Here is a 19,593-nt window from a genome sequence, read left to right on the forward strand (position 1 = left end):
TTAGAATGAAACTCTTAGCTAAGACTAGACTTAAAACTTGAAGATATATGATTAATTTAGTACCCTTTATAATGCCTTCTCCCAAGTTGATTTTGACCGAAATTGGATCTTTATAAACTCGGTTCCGCTCCCAACTTGTTGGATTGATCCCCATCCGAATCGGAGAGCTTGTCAGTCGGCCATCTCTAGCCGCTTTGGGCTTTGGGGTCCATGACGAGCTTCATTCCATTTCATTTCGGCCGGTTCCATTTGCCTGTTTGGCTGTTTGGCCCGCTTTGTTTGCGCCGTTAACCTTGGGGGCACAGCAGCCGACCGCGACCGTCAAGAAGTGCAAAACAAAAACCAAAACAAAATAGCAAGGCAAAAATCGGCAAAAGAAATGAAATACCTGGCGTAAAGAAGAAGATTTGCATGCCACCTGAGTGGGTGGCTTAAGGGGGGTGAGGAATGGGGAGGGGGAGATGGAGTGCCAGAGTGATTGACATGACTCAAGCGGGCTGAGTTTTCTTTTTCAATTTGCCAAAGCGAACCGCAGTGCTTTTTGTGGGTCAGGGTCAGGATAGCAAATGTCAAGCCGACCGCAGATGCATGGCCATTTTGCCATTTTACCACTTTGCCATTTTGCCATTTTGGCCCACCTCTCGGACCGCGGCCATATGTAATTGCTTACGCACGCGACCATCGAACGTGGTGGATTGCCATTGCCGTGTGTCCACATCCACTTTCTTTGCAATTTATTTTGGTTTATGTGTTTATCGCTTCACGCTAATCTCGCAATGCGGCAGCCACCGGCAATCAGCGACGGTGACAGTTGGGGCAACTCCCACAAAAAGCCAAGCCCAAGGAGCAAAAAGCAGAAAACAAAATCCATACCTATGTATATGGCCACAAAAGTCGCCTTGTGTTCCGTCGCATGATTTATGGCGCGTAATTTGCGTGCGCATGCGCAAATTGCGCCATAACCTTTTGCTTTTGCTTTTGCAGCAAAAGCGGCAATCGCTTTCCTCGATTCCAGCAGCTTCCTGCTGACAAATGAGTCGCCTCCCAATCAACTTAACCCACTAAAGTCTGGTTCTTGGCAAGGAGAAAGAAAGTTCTTTCGAAGAACTCTGAAATATTTGTAAACCGCAAAAGAGTTTAACATTCCACGGAAAACAGGGCATGCCTTTTTGTATTTTGACCAGGAACAACAGCTAAGCCACATTGCAAATATGTTGGAAAAAGGAAAAGATTAGCTGTCGGTCAATGTCTGCCTAACTATATTATTTAAACAGCATTTTTTTGTTATGATGGGTGGTATTTTTCTTTTGCATTAAGCACTGTAGTACTGAAGTAAAAATATTTGTAGGAACCTTGAAGTGCATAACTACATTTTGCAAACGAACCATATTCAAGAATATATTTCTAAGAATACTCATTAACCGAATGGTTAAATTCTTTTATAGATTAAAAGTTTATTTAAATAGAAATAAGTTCTTTAAAAAGAAACCAACATTATTTTTTTAAAGATTTATTATTGATCTACAAATTAAAACAGTGTTGAAGTTAGGACAGAATTAAATTGTAATAATCATTAATATTTTAAAAAAACGTCATTAAATAGATTCATAAGAACGTAATTTAAAGTACCCAAATTGAAAATATTTTGTTACAAACTTTATTTATTTAAAGACCCTAAAGTAAAAACTGTTCTTATTTCTTAACGATCCTTAGAAATTCTAACACATAGCTCAAAAGACTCACACGATGATTATTAATGGTATCCGAAATTGGAATTTTGTGTTACGAACTGTTCATCAAGTTCGAATTAAATGATTTTTCTCTTCGCACATTTGTGTGTCACCCTCAATGGGTTAATAGTGCCGCAGTGAGAGAGAGGAAAAGTGTGTCACTTGAATTCTTTCGGGTTTGTCTTGAATTACTCGACTGGCAGGCAGCCATCGATAACTAAAATCCGGGGGAATGGGGATTCCGGAATAGGGGGGAAGGGGGGAAGGGAACGGGAACGGCCGACTGATTTATAATTTCATTGAACTATTACCAGAGCGACAGCGTTGGGGGGACAGCGCTCGCCAAATTGATTAACAATCAAAATAAATCAATACACAGCCTCGGAGCGAGAAACGTCAAAAATCGCAACGAGCAAATTGCAATTGCAACACTTTCGCTGCAGATTTTGTTTTTCACACTTGATTTACATTTTAAATTGAAAAGGCTAACCAAAACCGAAACCCAAAACCGAGCCGAAAAACGAGCGCTGAAAACTGAAACCCAAGTGCCGGGATGCTGGCGAGGTAAAAAAAAAAAAAAAAAAAAATGTACGAAATACGAAATTTCCAGCCGGCGGGCATGAAAAGTGCAAGACGAATTGGGCGACATTGTCAGGCGGCAGAGTTGAGATTGTTGCCTGGATTTGGGGCATGTGCAGCACTAACACCCGTCCAAAATCCCAGACGAAGACGGGGACCCCAGGGTCCAGACCCGACCACCTGATAAAGAGATCAATGGCAGAGGCGACGACTTCGCACAGGTGAAATGTCAATTTGCCGCATCTCACTGCAACACACTGCAACACACCACATCACGTAACTCAAGTCTTAATCGTCCACGCCATAATGCTGTTAAGCCGTCTAATTGAAGTTTCACTTTTCCCTGACTGTCTGACCTCTGTGCAGATACATTAATTATCTGTAATGAACGTTTACACTTATTTATTGGCATTAAATCATCGTTTAACGCGTTTCGAGCATGCACTCTGGCGGTCCACGAATGGCCTTCGAATGCGTCTGCCTGTTGCAGCACAAAGATATATATATATATCCACTATATAGATATATAGTGCCATCTCCGACTGGATATGCATGTCAAGTGGCCGCAAATTACAGTCGAGGACGCTTCCGTTTTCTTTGTGCCGGCTGCTCGCTGGGTTTCTAAGCGGAATGGGACCCGTTGATAAAGCCGAACCGGAGTTCATTGGCATTGTGTGCCACATAGCAAACGCCTGGCACTTAGTAATGAGTTATGAGCCACCAGGCAGCCAGTCAACTAGTGAACTCCCAAAGAGCCGGCGGTACACTGGATCAATGCCGATTGAGTGGGCATTAACCTGCATGGGAATTGTTGGTTTGGGCTAAGTGCAGGCCTGAGTTCAATTAATGGGGATTTTCTGGGGAATTAGGGCACATATCCTTTATTGGATAGGTTTTCGGTAATTACAATTCGATTTTCGGAGATTTGTTCGGCTTTTAAAACTCTAAAGAAGATAACAAATAAGAAAGCTCTTTAAGGAAATATATTACAGATATTTAAAAATGTGAAAATAATAATAATAAGCTGTGACTCTTCTTTAAATTAATTTCAGTTGCATAGTTATTTTACACTTTCAAATAAACATTTCAATTTGGGTACAGGAAGACCAATTAAGGGTTGTTAAATCTTCATTTTTAAATCTCGGTAATGTAGAGCTTAATCTTTAAAACATTTAAAGCAAATAAAACTTAAGAAAACTTTAAAATCAATTGAAGAATGTTTAGTTTAACGATTTTTATTCAATTTTTGTTTAGCTCTTTTTGCAAAATTTGTAAAAGAGGGTATAACTTAAAAACAAGAAAACCTTAAAAAGAATAAAATTAATGAAAATGCAGACTTAGCAGAAATTAAAATACAAACTTGAATAAGTAGAGGAAAGAACTTTAATACCCTCAAGTTTAGTTTATGATTAGTAAACACTTGTGCAACGCCAAGTTGTAAAATCCCGTCTGTTTATCAAATGACTTAATTGACTTACTATCATCAGCCACTTGGATACTACTATTCGGGCCATTTCTTCCTGATGGCGAAAGGGGTAATAAGGAAGTAAGCCGATTGCCGTTTTCCCGTGTAAGCCATTGTATCTGGGGCCACTGTGCAGGCTTTTCGAGTGCTTATCTGGCTAATCAGCCAACTCCCCAGATATTGTCGTTGTCATCATGAGCGGGCTTCGTTATGAGGCTCGCCATGTTTTATGTATGTGCCTAGTGCAAATCAAACATTTAATGGCTAATTAATTGAATGCGGCGGGGCAGGTGGAAATGCCAGATTCTATTTAGTGTGATGTTGATCGAAGATTTGCCAATGCGATGTGGGTGTGGGAGTGGGGCCATGGCCGTGTCAAATGGCCAAATGAAATGCAATTTCCGATCATATATATTTCGCACCGATTTGTTTTTCTCAGCCGAGTTACTTGGCGCTGGCTAATTGCAGACTCTCTGGCATCCCATAAAAGCTTAACGCTTCGATGCATAAATATATTTATGCGGCAGTCGAGGAAAAACAGTGGTAAAAAGTCAAATGGTGCATGTTGAACACCCACAAAGCATAAATAAAACCAGCAATGGCTCGAACCGCGAAAAAACCAAGCCAGAAAACAGACCCTCTCACCTCCCCCGAAAAAAAAAAAACAACTTGACTTCGTGGCGAAGGTGAAAGTGTTTTTGTTTGGCCCGTTGCAATTATATTGTAAATGATTTTATTATTTATTTGCTGAATTAATTTTGGCTGAGCCAAGCCGTGGCAAGTGTGTGTTGCCTGGTTGCAATGTGAAATATTCCATATAAATATTTATGTTTTAATTAAAAAGGCCACAAGGAAATTGAAATCGCATAAATTTCGAATTTAATTTGTAACGCGGCGAGAGGAAACACTTGGTTTTCATTTGATTTTTATAGGGTGCAATTTAGGATGGCCATTAAGGCAAATGAAGTTGTATGTAGTTATTTGATTGTTTATGGAAAATTACTAAGATTTGGGTAACTTAATTTGCAGATTGCCCATCAGATGAGGTTGAATATGTTGCAGTTGTATTCAATTTTATATTTATTATGTCAATTGATGGCACAAATTTGTTGGATTCCTAAAGGAATTAGTGATAATTAGTGATTATTAATAGCATGTAATAAAATGTAGTTCTTACATTTCGAGTACAGATTTAAGGCTATAAATTAAGGGCACTCCTTTATCGTTTCTTAGCAGCGCTTGGCAGGCCATTTCTCAGGCCTGAGTTCATATTTCAGGCCATATTTATGACTGACCACACATTCTGTGACATTGGCGACCTTCAGCCTGTCAGTTGGCAGGAGACATCCTCATCCTTTGGAGCATCTGCCGGTGATTTGCAATGATTTTTGGTGCAGCAACTGGTTTTTTTGCACAGTTTTCGAACATTTTCCCCCCAATTTTACGTGTTCATTATCATACGGCTGCTGGGAGCAGATGCCATGTAAGACGTAGTTTTTGGACACAAACGAAAGTGAACTTTTAAAAGCCTGGCCAAAAGTATTTTGTAGTTTTTTTTTCTTATTTCACTGGATGCTGCGAAACGTGTTGGACTTGGTCTTGGTCCCGGCGTTTTGTTGGTTATTTATCGTCGCTTTTTTGTGATTTAACATATGTACGTGCTGCTGTCGCGCAAAAACAAAGCGCATACGCACCCAAACATGATTATATATTAATTTCATTAATAATAAATAATTTCACTTTTCATTTCACTCGAGGAAAGAATGCGAAACTTTCGTTGCGGGTGAAGCTGCTTTTGCCCATCTTCTCCCAGCAGCCACTGGATGTCAGGGAGGCCAAACGTGGCCTTAAAGACGGCTCACAAGGCGCCGACAAAATCGATGGCCAAATTAATTGCTTCGACTCGGCTGCGCATGCGTATACGTCTACGTATACGTAATTTTTGATTATTAACTGTTAATTACATGCAATTTTTCTTCATCTGCGCGCATTATTCAAGTTTACCGACCAAATGTGTGGGCTTATCTGCGATCGCGGCAGCATGTTAATTGCTCCAGAAAATTGAGTAATTTCAGTTATTTTTGATTGCTGCCTGCTGACCTTTTTTTCGGTCCCCGATCTGGCTTTGTTCGGGGCCCACACCCACGAAAACGTCAGCTAGTTCTGGGCCTGGGATCGGATCTGGCCAAGATCTGCCACTGGCAGCGGGCATGAGTCGTGCCCGTCGATGTTTATCGCCAGTCGCATTCATATATTGCTGCGAATTCTTGCCAAATAAAATTAAAATTGTAGATTTGTATCGATCTCAGTCGCGTTTGGCCAAATACTTCAAAACACTGCTGGCAATTTGATACTCTTAGTGGATAAGGGGAAACTTTGCTCTTTTCGTGAACTTTAGTGTCTTAAGAACTTTGATAAGTTTAGTTAATTGATTTGTTAAGCTTCGGAGTGGGTTCTTCAACAGGATTTGATTTGGGGGTAACAATAAAAAGAAATAATAAATATTACAGGTTACTAAAAAATATTAAATGGTCCATTTTATTTCACTTTAATCTCTTAATTAACTGAGATAAAGGATATTTATAGAGTATTTATGTTGTAGCATAGTAATGCTTTTTAAGGGAAGGGTAATAATTCTTAAGCTTACCATTTAAACTCTTTAAAGTTGTTTTTAGCACCACCTAAAAAAAGGGTATTTATAAATAGATAAAACTATTTTATGTTCCCCTACAATGACGATGTAGATTAACCCGTATAATTTAAGTTCAAGTTTTCGTTAAGGAGTTCTCTCAAGAGAGGGCATTTAAACAACGTTTGGCTCCTTGTCAGCCAGCTTCTGCAGTTACCAATTTGGCTGTCATTGTCAATAGGTTTTTATTTATTTGGAGCCTGAGAAAATTAATCATTAAAATGGCCATCGGGGGCGGTAAACTATGTATGTAAATTTTCGATTTTTGTGTACGCCGGAAACGAGCCTTAATTTCCATGGGAGTTTTCATTTGGCACTTTGGCTCCCTGCGATGAAATAACACAAAATGCAGCACCTGTGTGTGGAGGCTTCAATAAAAATGTAATTACGCCCTCTAATGCGGCAGTGCAAGGCCTCATCAGCCGTTGGTGTCTATCAAATGGCCAACTTACGGTCTGCTGCAGGCAAACATGCAATCTTCAACCTGCAACCTGCAACTTGCAACTTGCAATCTGCCACCAATGCCCCTGACACTGTGTGGCAGCCATTAGCGAGACTTGGCCAAGATCTGGGAGAAGGGGTCGGATGGTGGACCACTCCTGGCTTGGCCTCCGCGATGGCCAGTTGATTGATTACACATTCGCCGCGTGGGCCGCGTTAATGCTGATGTTGCCACGTCGCCAAACGACGCAATCGGCAGGCGGCAGATCATAATGATTTAAGATACATAATATACATTTGCAACTGCAACACCAAGTCCCACTCCAGGTGATGTCATCGGGAAAACAAGCGCATTAAACGATTATAAAATAAATTGTCTTGCCCATTCAAACCTTGACGATGCCCCAAGATCGAGTGAGGTTTGGCTGAAGCTGCCACAAACGGGTTCAACCGAAAGTTGGGCTGCCAAATACTTTCCTTTTCAGTTGCCACATTCTCGTAATTCTCGTCACCAGTAGCCTGGATTACCTCAGTCGCGCAAAATTTCGCTTTCTACGCCAAAACTTTGACAGCGTGCGGCTGAAATGTTGCACGTTTGACCAAATTTGGTCACAGCATTTTCTGGCTAAGACTTTTCAGCCAGGTCCACCGCTGTGGCCGTGACGATGGGACGATGGGGCGATGGGGCGACCTCCTCCTGGCCAACAGGCGCTGGATGGAGCACGCTCTGGTAGCTTCTTGTCGCCGTATGTCATGCGCTTTATCTTGATGACGCTGGGAGTCATGAGCCCGAACCTGGTCTTGAGTCTTGAGTCTTGAGTTTGAGTCCTCAGGCTTCAGTCTTGGCCCGAGCCTGATTTCGCTGTTTAACATAGTTAGCTGGGCCATGGGCCACCGGATTCACTTGAAGAAAAAATCCAAAAAGCAACTCCTTCTAAATATCAAATTATTAATATGTGATTAGCTCAAAAAATCTCTTTCAGCCGGAACTCAAAATGCTTCTAGTTTCTTAAGGATTTAAAAATATATAAAGGTTTTAATTCTAGATAAGTATAAATTGACTACGAAACACGAACAAAGAACCTCAAAAAATTGCTTGATTTTTTATTGGTCAGAATTTCCCAATTTCGCATTCGAAATTTATTTAAAAATTTCTGCAAGCTAGTTCTGAATGTTTGTGAATAATATAATAAACTAACAAATAATTATATTAAATGCATTTGTCTTCATTATAAAGCATTGGACTAGTAAAACCATTTATAAACATGTTTTATGATTTTGTGTTAAACAATTAAGCAATACTGTTACTATGGAAATTAAATGAAAGTGTTTGCGAGTTTTTGTTTCAGGGCAATGAAACTTAAACGCTCTAGGGTAAATCAGTGACAATAAAACTCCGCCATAAATTTTCTGCCAGTGCCCTGCTAATCCAACTGCAACTGCGAGGGGTTTTCACCGCAATTCGGTAGCCGGCAAGTAGCTGGTCGCAGTACGTAGGTTGCGGAGGGTCAGTGCTCCCTGGCCATGTGATTAAAACGCTGAAACGCAGACAATCATAAATATCAAATGCGCCATATTTTAGGGTCTCTGCGGTATCCGTGGGTTTCCGTTGTCCCCACCGATAAATGGAGGTGGGGAGCGACCAGAACGGTTTCACTTTTGTTTGAGCGACACCTGGCGGCGAGCGGAGCGCCCCATGACTCACGGAGTTATCCACCGAGTGGAGGCCCCAGTCTCGAAAAAGTGCATCATAAATTATTTTGGCTTCGCCGCTCCGCTCAGCCCAACTTTTATTTTCCTTCTAAGCATTTTCATTTGCCAAAGTAGTCACACGGTCAGCTGGGCGGAGGGAAAGGGGGGCTGGCGGGGATCGGCAGATCTTGGGAGCGGACCACATTTGTCGCCGGCCCAAGCGAAATCGAAATCGAAATTGAAATCCTGGTTCAGCCCCAGCCAAGCGATCCAAACGGATCGGCAGCCGCACTTTGGTCACGAATGTCGGTCAAACGTGTTTGGCTTGCTATTTTACAACTTTAAATATGCCAACAATGGCCAAAAGCCACTAAGGCATAGTATCCGCAGCCCCTCCCCCTCCCAAACAAATAAAAAAAACCACATCCTACCTGGGCCACATGCATGCCTAATTTGTGTGCATATTTCTCGGGGGATTATCACTGTCACACTCTCGCTAGAAAAATCGAATCAGCCCCGATCTTTGGCTGTGTCGCGGGCTCCAATTACGATCCGATGCGGCTGTAGCTTTTGGCACATAGGAATTCTAATTATAGGGCTTAAATACTAGAATTTCAGGATTTCCAAGCAGCCTTAGAAGAATTTGAGAATCAGGCTCGAGCCAAGATTGAAGCTTGAGGCCTGAGGAATCAAATTCAAGACTCAATACTAGATTCGAGCTAATGACTCCCAGCGTCATCAAGTTAAAGCGCATGACACTTTATAATATTTGAATGTTTACGTATTACAAATACAGTTTTTCATACCCTTAATTACAAAATACGACTCTAGATTGTTGATAGGTCAAGTTAGATATTAACAGCATTGCGAAATGCTTAGTATGTTGTTTTTGATCATAGAAACTTTGTAAACATTGTGAAACCAATGATTTTTAAAATGCAGTACTCATTTTATGGATAACAAAAAGGCTTGCAATATGTATCGCCTAAAAACCAGTTAAAAATTAAAAAAAAATAAAATAAATATATTTAAGCAGAGACTTAGTTTATTGCAGTGAAGTCAAGTAAGTTATTACATTTTTTACTTAACCATATTAAATTACAAGAGGGACAGCCAAAACGTCGTTTGGCGGCAATTTCCCTTTCACCAATTTAAGCGCTTCCTCTCATTAATATTTTGCAATGTTTTGTTGGCAGTTGCTTATTAAAATCAAGTCATATTTTCACAGTCTGATGGCTGTTACACTTGTAAGCAATTAGCCAAGTTTTTCATGGGAAAAGAGAAAATGTTGCAACTTTTTTACGGGAAAATTGATAAGCCAAGGTAAAGCCATTATAGTTACATTAAAAAAGGTAAGTCCCTAGAGAATTTCAGTTTCTGGGAGACCTAATTCACTACTCCTTTAATGGAAACTTTTAGATGACCCAGTTTTCAATAGTATCCCCTACCTCGATTTAATCTCTGGCACTTCCTCTTAGTTCCATTACCCATACGCCGTGTTGCGCCATCGGCAGACATCAGTGGAAAAACTTATGTTGGTGGAGATCAGCGGGGGGCGGCAAATCAGTAAACTATTTAGCCCACAAACAAATTTCTCACATAATTCACAAAACGCCGTAATACGGAAGCCGTTTCTAGTTGCAAATTTCACTCGACTGATAAGTCGCCAGGCAAATTTGCAGCACTCAAATTTGAATTTCATGTCCCTTTTATCGGTGCGACTATCTAACGCTTAGCGCGGTTCAGTTCAGTTCAGTTTGGGTTGGTTTTCCGTTTCGGTTTGTTTCTTTTTTCGGGGGTTTTTGGCTTTGGTTTGTCTTTGGCATGTCTGTTGGCCCGGCTAGAAGTGGCCATTGTTGGGTTGATTTTTTTTGGCAAATTTGCCTGGCCATAATAACGGTTCGTGCTGGGGGGTTTTCGCCTTATTGGGCGTTCGCGGTTCAACGGATTGATGTGCCTCTGTGTGAACAGAGTTTTTCCACCTCCCCCTGGTATTTTTCTGTTTTTTTTTCGGCTTTTTTCGGCCACCGAAAAGTTATAAAATATAGAAAATTATGCGCATCGGCTACTGTGGCTGCCATCAAAAGCGGCGCCGAAAGTCGGCTCGAGTCGGATCGGTTTTGGCTGTTGCCTGGCACTTAACACCTTTTTGACACACAGCCAGCGACGTCAAATGCAAATGAAGATAAATCGCTGCCTCTGATCTTTTTAGCACCTTTTTGCATACATTCCCCCAGCCGAAGTCAAAGCCAAAGCCTCCAAGAGCTCCGGTGACAGCGCCACGAACATGCAACATTTTGTCGCCAGTTGTACAACTCCTGAATGCTGACTGTTGGATGCCGCATGCCGCATGCCGAATGCCAAATGTTGCCGGTGCTGCTCCGTGTTGGCCACTGCCTACGACTTTTGGCGATTATGATGGCAATGGCAGCCCAGCCCAGCCTGCGATTCAGCGGCTGTAATACCCTCTAAGGGGATTATGAGATTTTAACACCTTCCCCAGAGCTATCAATCTTCAAAGATGGCCTTTGGTATCTGGAAAAAGTTATTAAAACGATGAAGTTATTGGTGATCATTTAATCAATTTCACAAATAAGTAACGTTTTATATTGATTTTTTATGATTCTGTCTTCTTTAAAGTTTAGCTTACATTTAAGTACTTGAACTATAAATGTATGCCATATCTAAACTTTTTATAGATTTAAAATTGAATTTATAAATTGTTCACAAAACATTGTCAGGAGAAAAGTAGGACAAGGTATTTTGTAATAATTTATACCTAAATTACCTAAATTTATACATATTTAGTTTACAGTTAATTCATTTATATACCAGAGCTAAATATTGAAAATTGTAATGTAAGGTATGCATAAAAACTGTCCTTTATGATTTTCAACACCATTTATTGTAGTTACATAATTTCAAGTATATATCCAGCGTATCTAATCTTCGATTTATCAGCATAACCCTATGTTTTCGTGGTTGTCAATAAGGTCAAGGGGGGAGCTGTAGATGGTGGTGTTGTTTTGGAAAACTCAGTTTTTCACTGCAACACAGATACACACATGTGCAGAGTTGCCAATCAGAGAATTATCAGCCTGCCCCACTGTTGTTTTTGTGTGGTTTTATTTTTTGGCTGCCCGAGTGGGGCTGTTGTCATTGTTGTTTTGGTGGTGTTGCAGCGCAGACTTCAGACTTCAGACGGATGAGGAAGTTTTTTGGCCTGGGCTGCATTTGTGGCATGCTACCAACTATCGGCCGGCGACTATCGGCAGCTTGTCGCGTTTTTCTCTTATTTAAATTACGAAATGTTTTGTCAACAATTTGTCCACTGATTTATTGGCTTTTGTGGCGCTGCAAGCTACTTGCAACATGGTAACAGTGGGCACAATAGCCGCCGAATGCGGAGTGCGGCTAATCGGAGTTGCCAGTTATCAGCTGGCTGAGTGACAGGTGCATAAATTGCATTTAAAATCGAAAGTTGGGCAGACGCCCAGAATGAAAGTGAGCGACGTGCATCCATTAAATGTGTGCCACTCATGTGGCACCACCAAACCACCACCGCCACCGCTGCCACAACCTGAGCCACCAGTAAAATCGCGGTGGTGCATTGACTCTGTACTCTGTACTGTGCACTCTGCACCACGGCAGTCGCATTCGCAGCTGTCCATCAGAGAACTTTCGATTTCGATTGCGTAGTGCGTCAACTCGAAGACTTTCCATTGTGGCGTTTGTTGAACCGATCTCAGCTGCACTGAGAAAATATCTCGAAAATAAGGTCCTTAAATACTCACTTCTTAACATTTTATTTGAAATACCGTAATTCTACTTTTGTCATTCTAAACTTGAATATTTAACAATAAATACTCGCAATAAATAATGTGGTCAGGCTGAAACCTATTAGAATTTGGCATTATATTTTACAATTTCCTATTTAAATCGAAGCATAATATTTATTTGTTAGCTTTATGCATTTCTTATTGAGTATAAATCAGGATATAGTTATCATAAGACCATGACTTACTAATACATTTGAAAGAATCAAAATGGTTATAGACTTCTAGTCTTGGTTATATAGAAGCACCACATGACAAAAATAGATCATATTAAGATATAGGAATAAGAATTAAAATAAAAAACTAACAGCATTTGTTCAAATCAATGACAATGTGTAGCTTTTCTACTGTTTTTTTCTCTGTAGTAGCAAAGATCGCAGACGTAAGGAGGGTCAGGAACTGGGACTGGGACTCGGACAACAACTGCCACAGATCGCACAAGAAACACATATTTCGTAGCTTTTTCGTTCGGGTTTGAAGTCTCTGTGAGTGACACACAATTGCGTTTTTTGCGCATAGTTCCGTATTTGGTCAAAGATAATGATGTGAAATGCAGCAACAACGGCATATCCCCAAAACAACGACAACGAAGGCGAAACGACATCGACAACGAGGCAATCACCCACTCAAAAATCGTTGAGGAAAAATTGCCAAGCCGACGCGAATCGTCCATGTAAATGAGTGAAAATGTTTCAACTTAATTCTGTTTATGTGCGTTCACGTTCAATGGAGTTTTCAGTTGCCAGAGCAAGAGAAACTCCATTCAGGCCTTAGCTTTGCACTGGAAAATAAAACAGAGCCTAAGTTAATTTTTAGTTAAGTTAATAAATAAAAGGTCTGTGCTTTTTAATTAGCATTGAATTTAAAAATATGGATCAAAAGTAAAATTATAAATGATTTAATAATTTAGGTGCCTTTAAACAAATAGTCAAAGGGATTAAAGTAGTAACTACAAATAAATATAGGTACAAACATTTTAATAGGCAAATATTCATGTAAAACGGCATTTAGTTTTCTATTAAAATAACAAACTATCTCCTTGTCTTAGCTGGGAACTAAATCCTGCGCATGCTCCCGGATTGCCATGACAGAACTGGTGTTTCCTAGTTGTCAGTAGAGAGACAACAAATAAACAAACAACTTTTTTCGAGAGACGCGCCAGAGGGAGCCCTCTAGAAAAAGCCACTGACCATGTCGTCCATGGATTTGGAGATCGCGGGGAAGATGGACTTGGATGGGGACACCGAGGGTCAGCCCGGGGAGCTGGAAGCGTCGGATGCATTGGCCGCAGCAGCCTTATCGACAAAGCGCAATAAGCCCTACTTCAAGAAGTTCAAGGAGCCGGATTCCGATGAGGAAGTTGGCGATCCCCGTGGCCTGTTCAATGTCCAGGAGTCCTGGCGAACGCTGATGTCGCTGGCCAGCTGTCAGAAGGTCATGGTGTCGTAAGTTATAAGACTTTATATTACCTTTAAGTCCTATAACTGCCTTTAATCCAGGGAGAAGGCTCAGAAGATCCTGAAGATCGAGGTGGGCATCAATGTGACGCAGGAGTTTCCCTGGAAGCAGGTGCAGTTCAAGGACCTTCGAGACGTTCTCTTCGACGAGCTTGAGAACTCGGCCGACCTGATGAAGAAGTTCAAGAACTTCAATCCGGAGCACTATGTTCTCATGGGCTTCTGTCCTTTGCTGACCGAACAAGAGGATGATCCGCCCGAGGGCGAGCCCTTCATCTTCTACTCGAGCATCAAGGAGTCCAAGATGGCCATGGGCATCATCCAGAACATGGAGCACTTCGAGCGATGGCGGATGCAACGGCGCCTGCGCAAAAAACCGCGTCGGTGGGTGAGCCATGGAACCGACGACGAGATGACCATCCTGGTGGAGCGTTTCAAGGACGAGCCCATCGACGTGGAGATCCAGAGTGTGTACCCGATCCAGATGCCGCGACACATAGCCTTCGACTATCGGATGACCCGGGATGTCAGAGATGGAGTGATCGAACTTTTGCCAAACGAGAACATCAAGTGGGAAAATGTGACCAAGAAACGGGTCACGGTTGCTGTCCAATCCGCTCCTCCCAAGATCGATCGGGAACAGCAGACCAACCCCACTTTTCCCTCGAATGCTTGGTCGCAGTATCTCTACGAGATCGACGATGAAGGTGGGTTTTCTTAGTGGTTCTGTTTTAAAGACTTATGCTGTCTTAACACCACCTAAAGATCTCGAGCTGGATGAATCCGAAGTGGACGAAGAGGAGGAGAAGAGAAAGGCCCAAGCCAAGCCAGGAACTTATGTGGAACCGGAAAAGTTACCGCCCGAAATGTCCGAACAAATAGAAATGCTGCTCAATACCCTGGATTTCAATCAGATCGACAGTTATCGGTGGGTTAACTCTTGTGGTTTATAATCCAATAAAATATTTCATCAAATATAGAGCTAAATTCACTAACTAAAAACCATATTTTTCACATTTCAGCGACGACTATAGTTTGATATCCACTCGACAAGTGGTGCAGTACACCAATCCGTACCTCCAGGAGTTCCTCTGCTTTGCGAACATCTCGAAGAGCAACAAACGTTATGTGGCTGGCTACGACTGGTATCCGAAATTATCCGGTCTGATTGCAGTTTCCTATGCTTTTAGTACTCCAGCCACCATTAAAGAGGCCAGCGATCGGGTGGATTATGTGCAGCGAGCGGTTCTGGAGCCCAATCCCGTACTCCTGTGGAGCTTCTCGGATAACCTGAACTACAAGCTGGAGTTCGAGGCGCCGATCGAGACCACCGCACTGACTTTTTGCCCCTTCAATGCGGATATCCTGATTGGAGGCTGCAAGAATGGTCAGGTTGTGTTGTGGGATCTGCAGGGTCGGTGCGAGAAGTTGGATGAGGAGGAGTATCTGACGGCTGCCCAGGCCAAGTACCGGGTAATGATCGGCGAGTTCCTGAACTGGACCATTGACATAGAAGATAATGTCATCACGCCGGCCACCATTTCCATGTTGGACTGCTCACCGAAGGGTGCCATCACAGGATTCTACTGGCTGGGTCGTTCGATCTATTTGAGTCAGTTTGGCAAGGTCTATAATGACACCGATAACCGGAATCACCACAAGTTCTTTGTGACCTGCGCCTTTGATGGCACCATTAGCTTCTGGGACCTCGATGGCAAGGGAGCGAAGGGTGCCAAGGAGAAGATGCGGAACCGCATGCTGCCCAAGGAATTGACCCAGAGCGAGTCTGCTTTCAAGTCGCTGGCCATTAAGCCCACCTACAATATTTATTTCCCGGAACCCCTGACGGGAATCATAGCGGACACCTCGTGTTTCTCGTGCTTAACGCCGGTGGCACGGTTGATACACGCCAATCCCTCCAATTATCCCATCAAGACGATAGCCAAGGACCCTTCAACTGTGCGCCAGAGCATGATAGTCTCCACTTTTTATGGTCATATCAGCCGAATTGATTGGCAGGGCACCTACACGGAGGGTGAGGCCACGGAGACCATTAATAGTTCCATTCCCTTTGCCATGGTCCACGATGGACCTGTGGTGATGGTGAAGAAGAACCCTTTCTATCCGCAGCTGTTCGCCTCCATTGGACGCACCATCCTGGCCATCTGGAAGGAGGACTACAACTACTCGCCCATCTTTTGGCGCCAAAGAGCCTGCGACCTCACCGCCGTCGCCTGGAGCGAAACGCGTCCGGCAGTTTTGTATTTGACCAGGATCGATGGGATTCTCGAGGCGTGGGATATATTGGGTAAGTTTGAAAAGCTATATAAGGCCACCATTAAAATGGCAAACAAATTTGCTCAATAAGCCGTATTGCTCTTGTGATGAAATTTTAAAGTTACTGAATTTGCTAAGAAATTCACTAGGTTTTACCATCATATTTTGCAAATGAGAATGTCCCGTTTCTTATAAAATAATGTAGAAAATCAAATGAGTTTTCTGTTAAAAGTAAATAAGCTAACAAATTCTTTTTGGTCACTTTTCTGCAAAGTTATTTTTCGACCCAAAAGTACAAACCAAGATGAGTATACATAGATATTTAGAGAATTAAACCACAATCATTTAGAGGTATGCAACATTGAAATCGTATGTCTGTAAGACAAGTTATGGGCTTAGAAGTGCAGATTTTAGGTGTCTTTTCAGCAATGACATTTTTCGAAAATTTTGAAAGGGATAACATCATTAAAATGACGATAAATAGACCCCAAAACACAAGCCAAGCTGAAAACATAGATTTTTAGAGAATTAAACCACAATCATTTTAAGGTATGCCACTTTGAAATCGAATGGTTTTAAGCAAAGTTATGGGCTTAGAAGTGCTGGATTTTGGTCGCATTTCTGTAAAGCCATTTTTTGAAAATTTGGAAAGGGGTAACATCGTAACAATGAAGAAAAATCGACCCAAAAATACAAACCAAGATGAGTATACAGACTTTTAGAGAATTAACGCACAGTCATGTAGAAGTATGCCACTTTGAAATCGGATGTTTGTAAGAGAAGTTATGAGCTTAGAAGTGCAGGTTTTCGGCCACTTTTATGCAAAACCAATTTTATAAAAATTTGAAAAGGGGTAACATCGTAAAAATGACCCCTAAATACAAACCAAGTGAAATACACAGATATTTAAAGAATTAAGCCACGATCAATTAGAAGTAAGCCACTTTGAGAAGTGCAGGTTTTTATACCCTTGCAGAGGGTATTATAATTTCAGTCAAAAGTTTGCAACGCAGTGAAGGAGACATTTCCGACCCTATAAAGTTATATATTCTTGATCAGCATCACCAGGAGAGTCGATAGCCATGTCCGTCTGTCCGTCCGTCTGTCGTCCTTTCTACGCAAACTAGTCCCTCAGTTTTAAAGCTATCTGTTGAAACTTTCCCAAAGTTGTCTTTCTATTGCGGTAGTATATAAGTCGGAACGAGCCAGATCGGGCGACTATATCATATAGCTGCCATATAACTGAACGATCGAAAAAGCCATAACTTTTGGTGGTTTTAAAGTTAGGAAGTTGGGATTTTTTATGGGTTTTATTTTTGGCCAATAAATCCGACCTACCAAATTTCATAAGGATCGGCCGACTATATCTTATAGCTGCCATATAACTGAACGATTGGAAATGTCATAACTTTGGTGTTTTTTAAGTTAGGAAGTTGGGACTTTTTATGAGTATTAAGAATGCATCATATGAATCATTTTGGAGAATATAATTTATAGAATATTCTGCAAGGGTATATCAACTTCGGCTCCGCCCGAAGTTAGCTTTCCTTTCTTGTTTTTAATAAATCACAAAATTTAAACTATGGTGTTATACCCGCTATACTAGGAAATTACGAAATGTTATAATTCCACTATCCTAAAGCTCGAGATGATGACGCTTGCCTAAGCGAGATACTTGGCGGAGGTGTAATAACTGGCATCACCGAGCACCGTCCTTCGCTGCCGTACAAGATCCTGGGAATTGGAGACTACAATAGTAGCATCCGCATGGTGAAGTTGCCCCACACCTTCGATGTTCCGTTGCCCAATGAACTGCAGCAGCTGATGAACTACGTCCTGAAGGAGGAGCGCCGCAAGGTGGGCATCCAGGCATGGGAGCAGAAGTACTACGAACTCAACAAGGACATCATCGAGGCGAAGCGGGAGGCAGAGGCGGAGACCCGCAAGGAAATGGAGAAGCTGGAGAGAGAGGAGCAGCTGGCCACCAGAAAGAAGGGTCAGAAGTCTGCTGATGAAGAAGGAGGAGGAGCAGGGGAGAGCAGGTAGGTTAAGATATTTTCCTTACCTAATCCTTAGTAACTACTTTGATCGTTCAGAGCCAAAAAGCCGTACAGTGGCCTCAACTACAATGAGAGAATGGCAGTGAAGTGGGACGAATTGAACCTAAACCGGATGATGACCATCCTGATGTCGCGCAAGCAAATGGATCCCGAGAAGTTGGCCAGGGAGACGGCGTTGGAGAAGGAGCAGCTGGCCTACGAGGCGGCCAAGAAGAAGTCCCATTCGGATGTCCTGGCCAGAGTGGAGAACGATATCGCCACCATCCGGGCGCGAATCCTGCCGGCGGAGATCTCCGACATGCAGCGCAGCGAGATGATCCAGGAGCGGGTAAAACGAGAGGTGGAGAATGCCGACACCTACGAACAGGTTTGCGAGGACTCCTTCGAGATTCTGGGCATGTTCAACGAGTTCAAGACCATCGACTACATTGAGTTTCTGGAGCGGGGTCGTCAGAGGCGCCAGTTGCTGGACCAGTCCTTGGGCGGAAACACGGATCGACTGCTGTGGTACCAGGAGCGGGTCAAACTGGGGGAGCTGGGTGAGTGCCTGTTCGGCTATGAGTCCGTCGCCAGTTCTCAGGCGGAGGCGGAGGCGGAGGCGTCAAGTCAACCCGACTATGCGGCTCCTGATTTTATGCTGCCAACGAACAACGATGCTCCTCTGGATATGGTAATAGAGGAGTTCGAGGACTAATCGTTTCGATTCTACTTTGCAGTTGGTTAATGAAATATTTATGAAATGTCAAGCACTTTGACTTTGAAAATTGACCATTAAATCTTAGCCTTAGATATTAAATAAATTTATTTACATACTCCTTATTGCTACTATGATCTAAAATATTAAAATTCTTTAATGAGCCTATAACGTTTAGCTACCAAAAATATTATTTAATATGTAAAACTTTCAATAACAGATAATATTATATTTGTGTACTGTTAGCTACTAATATTATATTATCTCAAATATTACTCTTATCTTATAAAACCTTTAAGGTATTTAAGTTAAAAAAGTTTTAGGATCATGTAAATTCTTTAATTTCTTTTCTCACACTTTTTTTAAAGTGAATAAAAAGGAGGAAAATTATAAATTTGATTGTGTGATTTTACAAACAATATTTTAGAAATTTGAATAATAATAATTATATTACCTTTTCTGAAATGGCAGAGCTTAGTAAAATGATTGTGGTCGCTTAACTTTATATTATTTTATAATAGGCAAAACCAACTCGGTTTATACGCTATACTTAAGTATAAAAGGAGTGAAGAAGCTATATTTTAAGCATAGAGAAAGTACATTTTTTTTTAAAAATATACTCTTATATAAAATTAAATTTATGTCTTGATTTGGGAAGCGATTCGATGACTTT

The 19,593-nt window shown here is 41.7% G+C and overlaps 1 protein-coding gene across 1 annotated transcript; it reads left to right on the plus strand.

Annotated features, from left to right (window-relative positions):
- The first annotated feature begins 13,545 nt into the window (after positions 1-13,545).
- LOC108052911 (dynein axonemal intermediate chain 3) lies at positions 13,546-19,016 on the plus strand. The gene is made up of 6 exons (XM_017135458.2): positions 13,546-13,877; positions 13,932-14,596; positions 14,655-14,817; positions 14,912-16,197; positions 17,809-18,208; positions 18,263-19,016. The coding sequence occupies exons 1-6, from the start codon at positions 13,624-13,626 to the stop codon at positions 18,918-18,920; spliced, it is 3,426 nt and encodes a 1,141-aa protein (XP_016990947.1). The 5' UTR covers positions 13,546-13,623; the 3' UTR covers positions 18,921-19,016.
- Positions 19,017-19,593: the final 577 nt, after the last annotated feature.

This window comes from Drosophila rhopaloa, unplaced genomic scaffold (assembly GCF_018152115.1).
Source record: "Drosophila rhopaloa isolate 14029-0021.01 unplaced genomic scaffold, ASM1815211v1 contig_150, whole genome shotgun sequence".
In the NCBI taxonomy this organism is placed as follows: domain Eukaryota; kingdom Metazoa; phylum Arthropoda; class Insecta; order Diptera; family Drosophilidae; genus Drosophila; species Drosophila rhopaloa.

Bases quoted from the DNA above. Each gene is read 5' to 3' on its own strand.
- LOC108052911 (XM_017135458.2), top strand. From the start codon at position 13,624: ATGTCGTCCATGGATTTGGAGATCGCGGGGAAGATGGACTTGGATGGG. The intron at 13,878-13,931 runs GTAAGTTATAAG...CCTTTAATCCAG, and splicing joins TGTCAGAAGGTCATGGTGTC to GGAGAAGGCTCAGAAGATCC. The intron at 16,198-17,808 runs GTAAGTTTGAAA...ACTATCCTAAAG, and splicing joins CGAGGCGTGGGATATATTGG to CTCGAGATGATGACGCTTGC.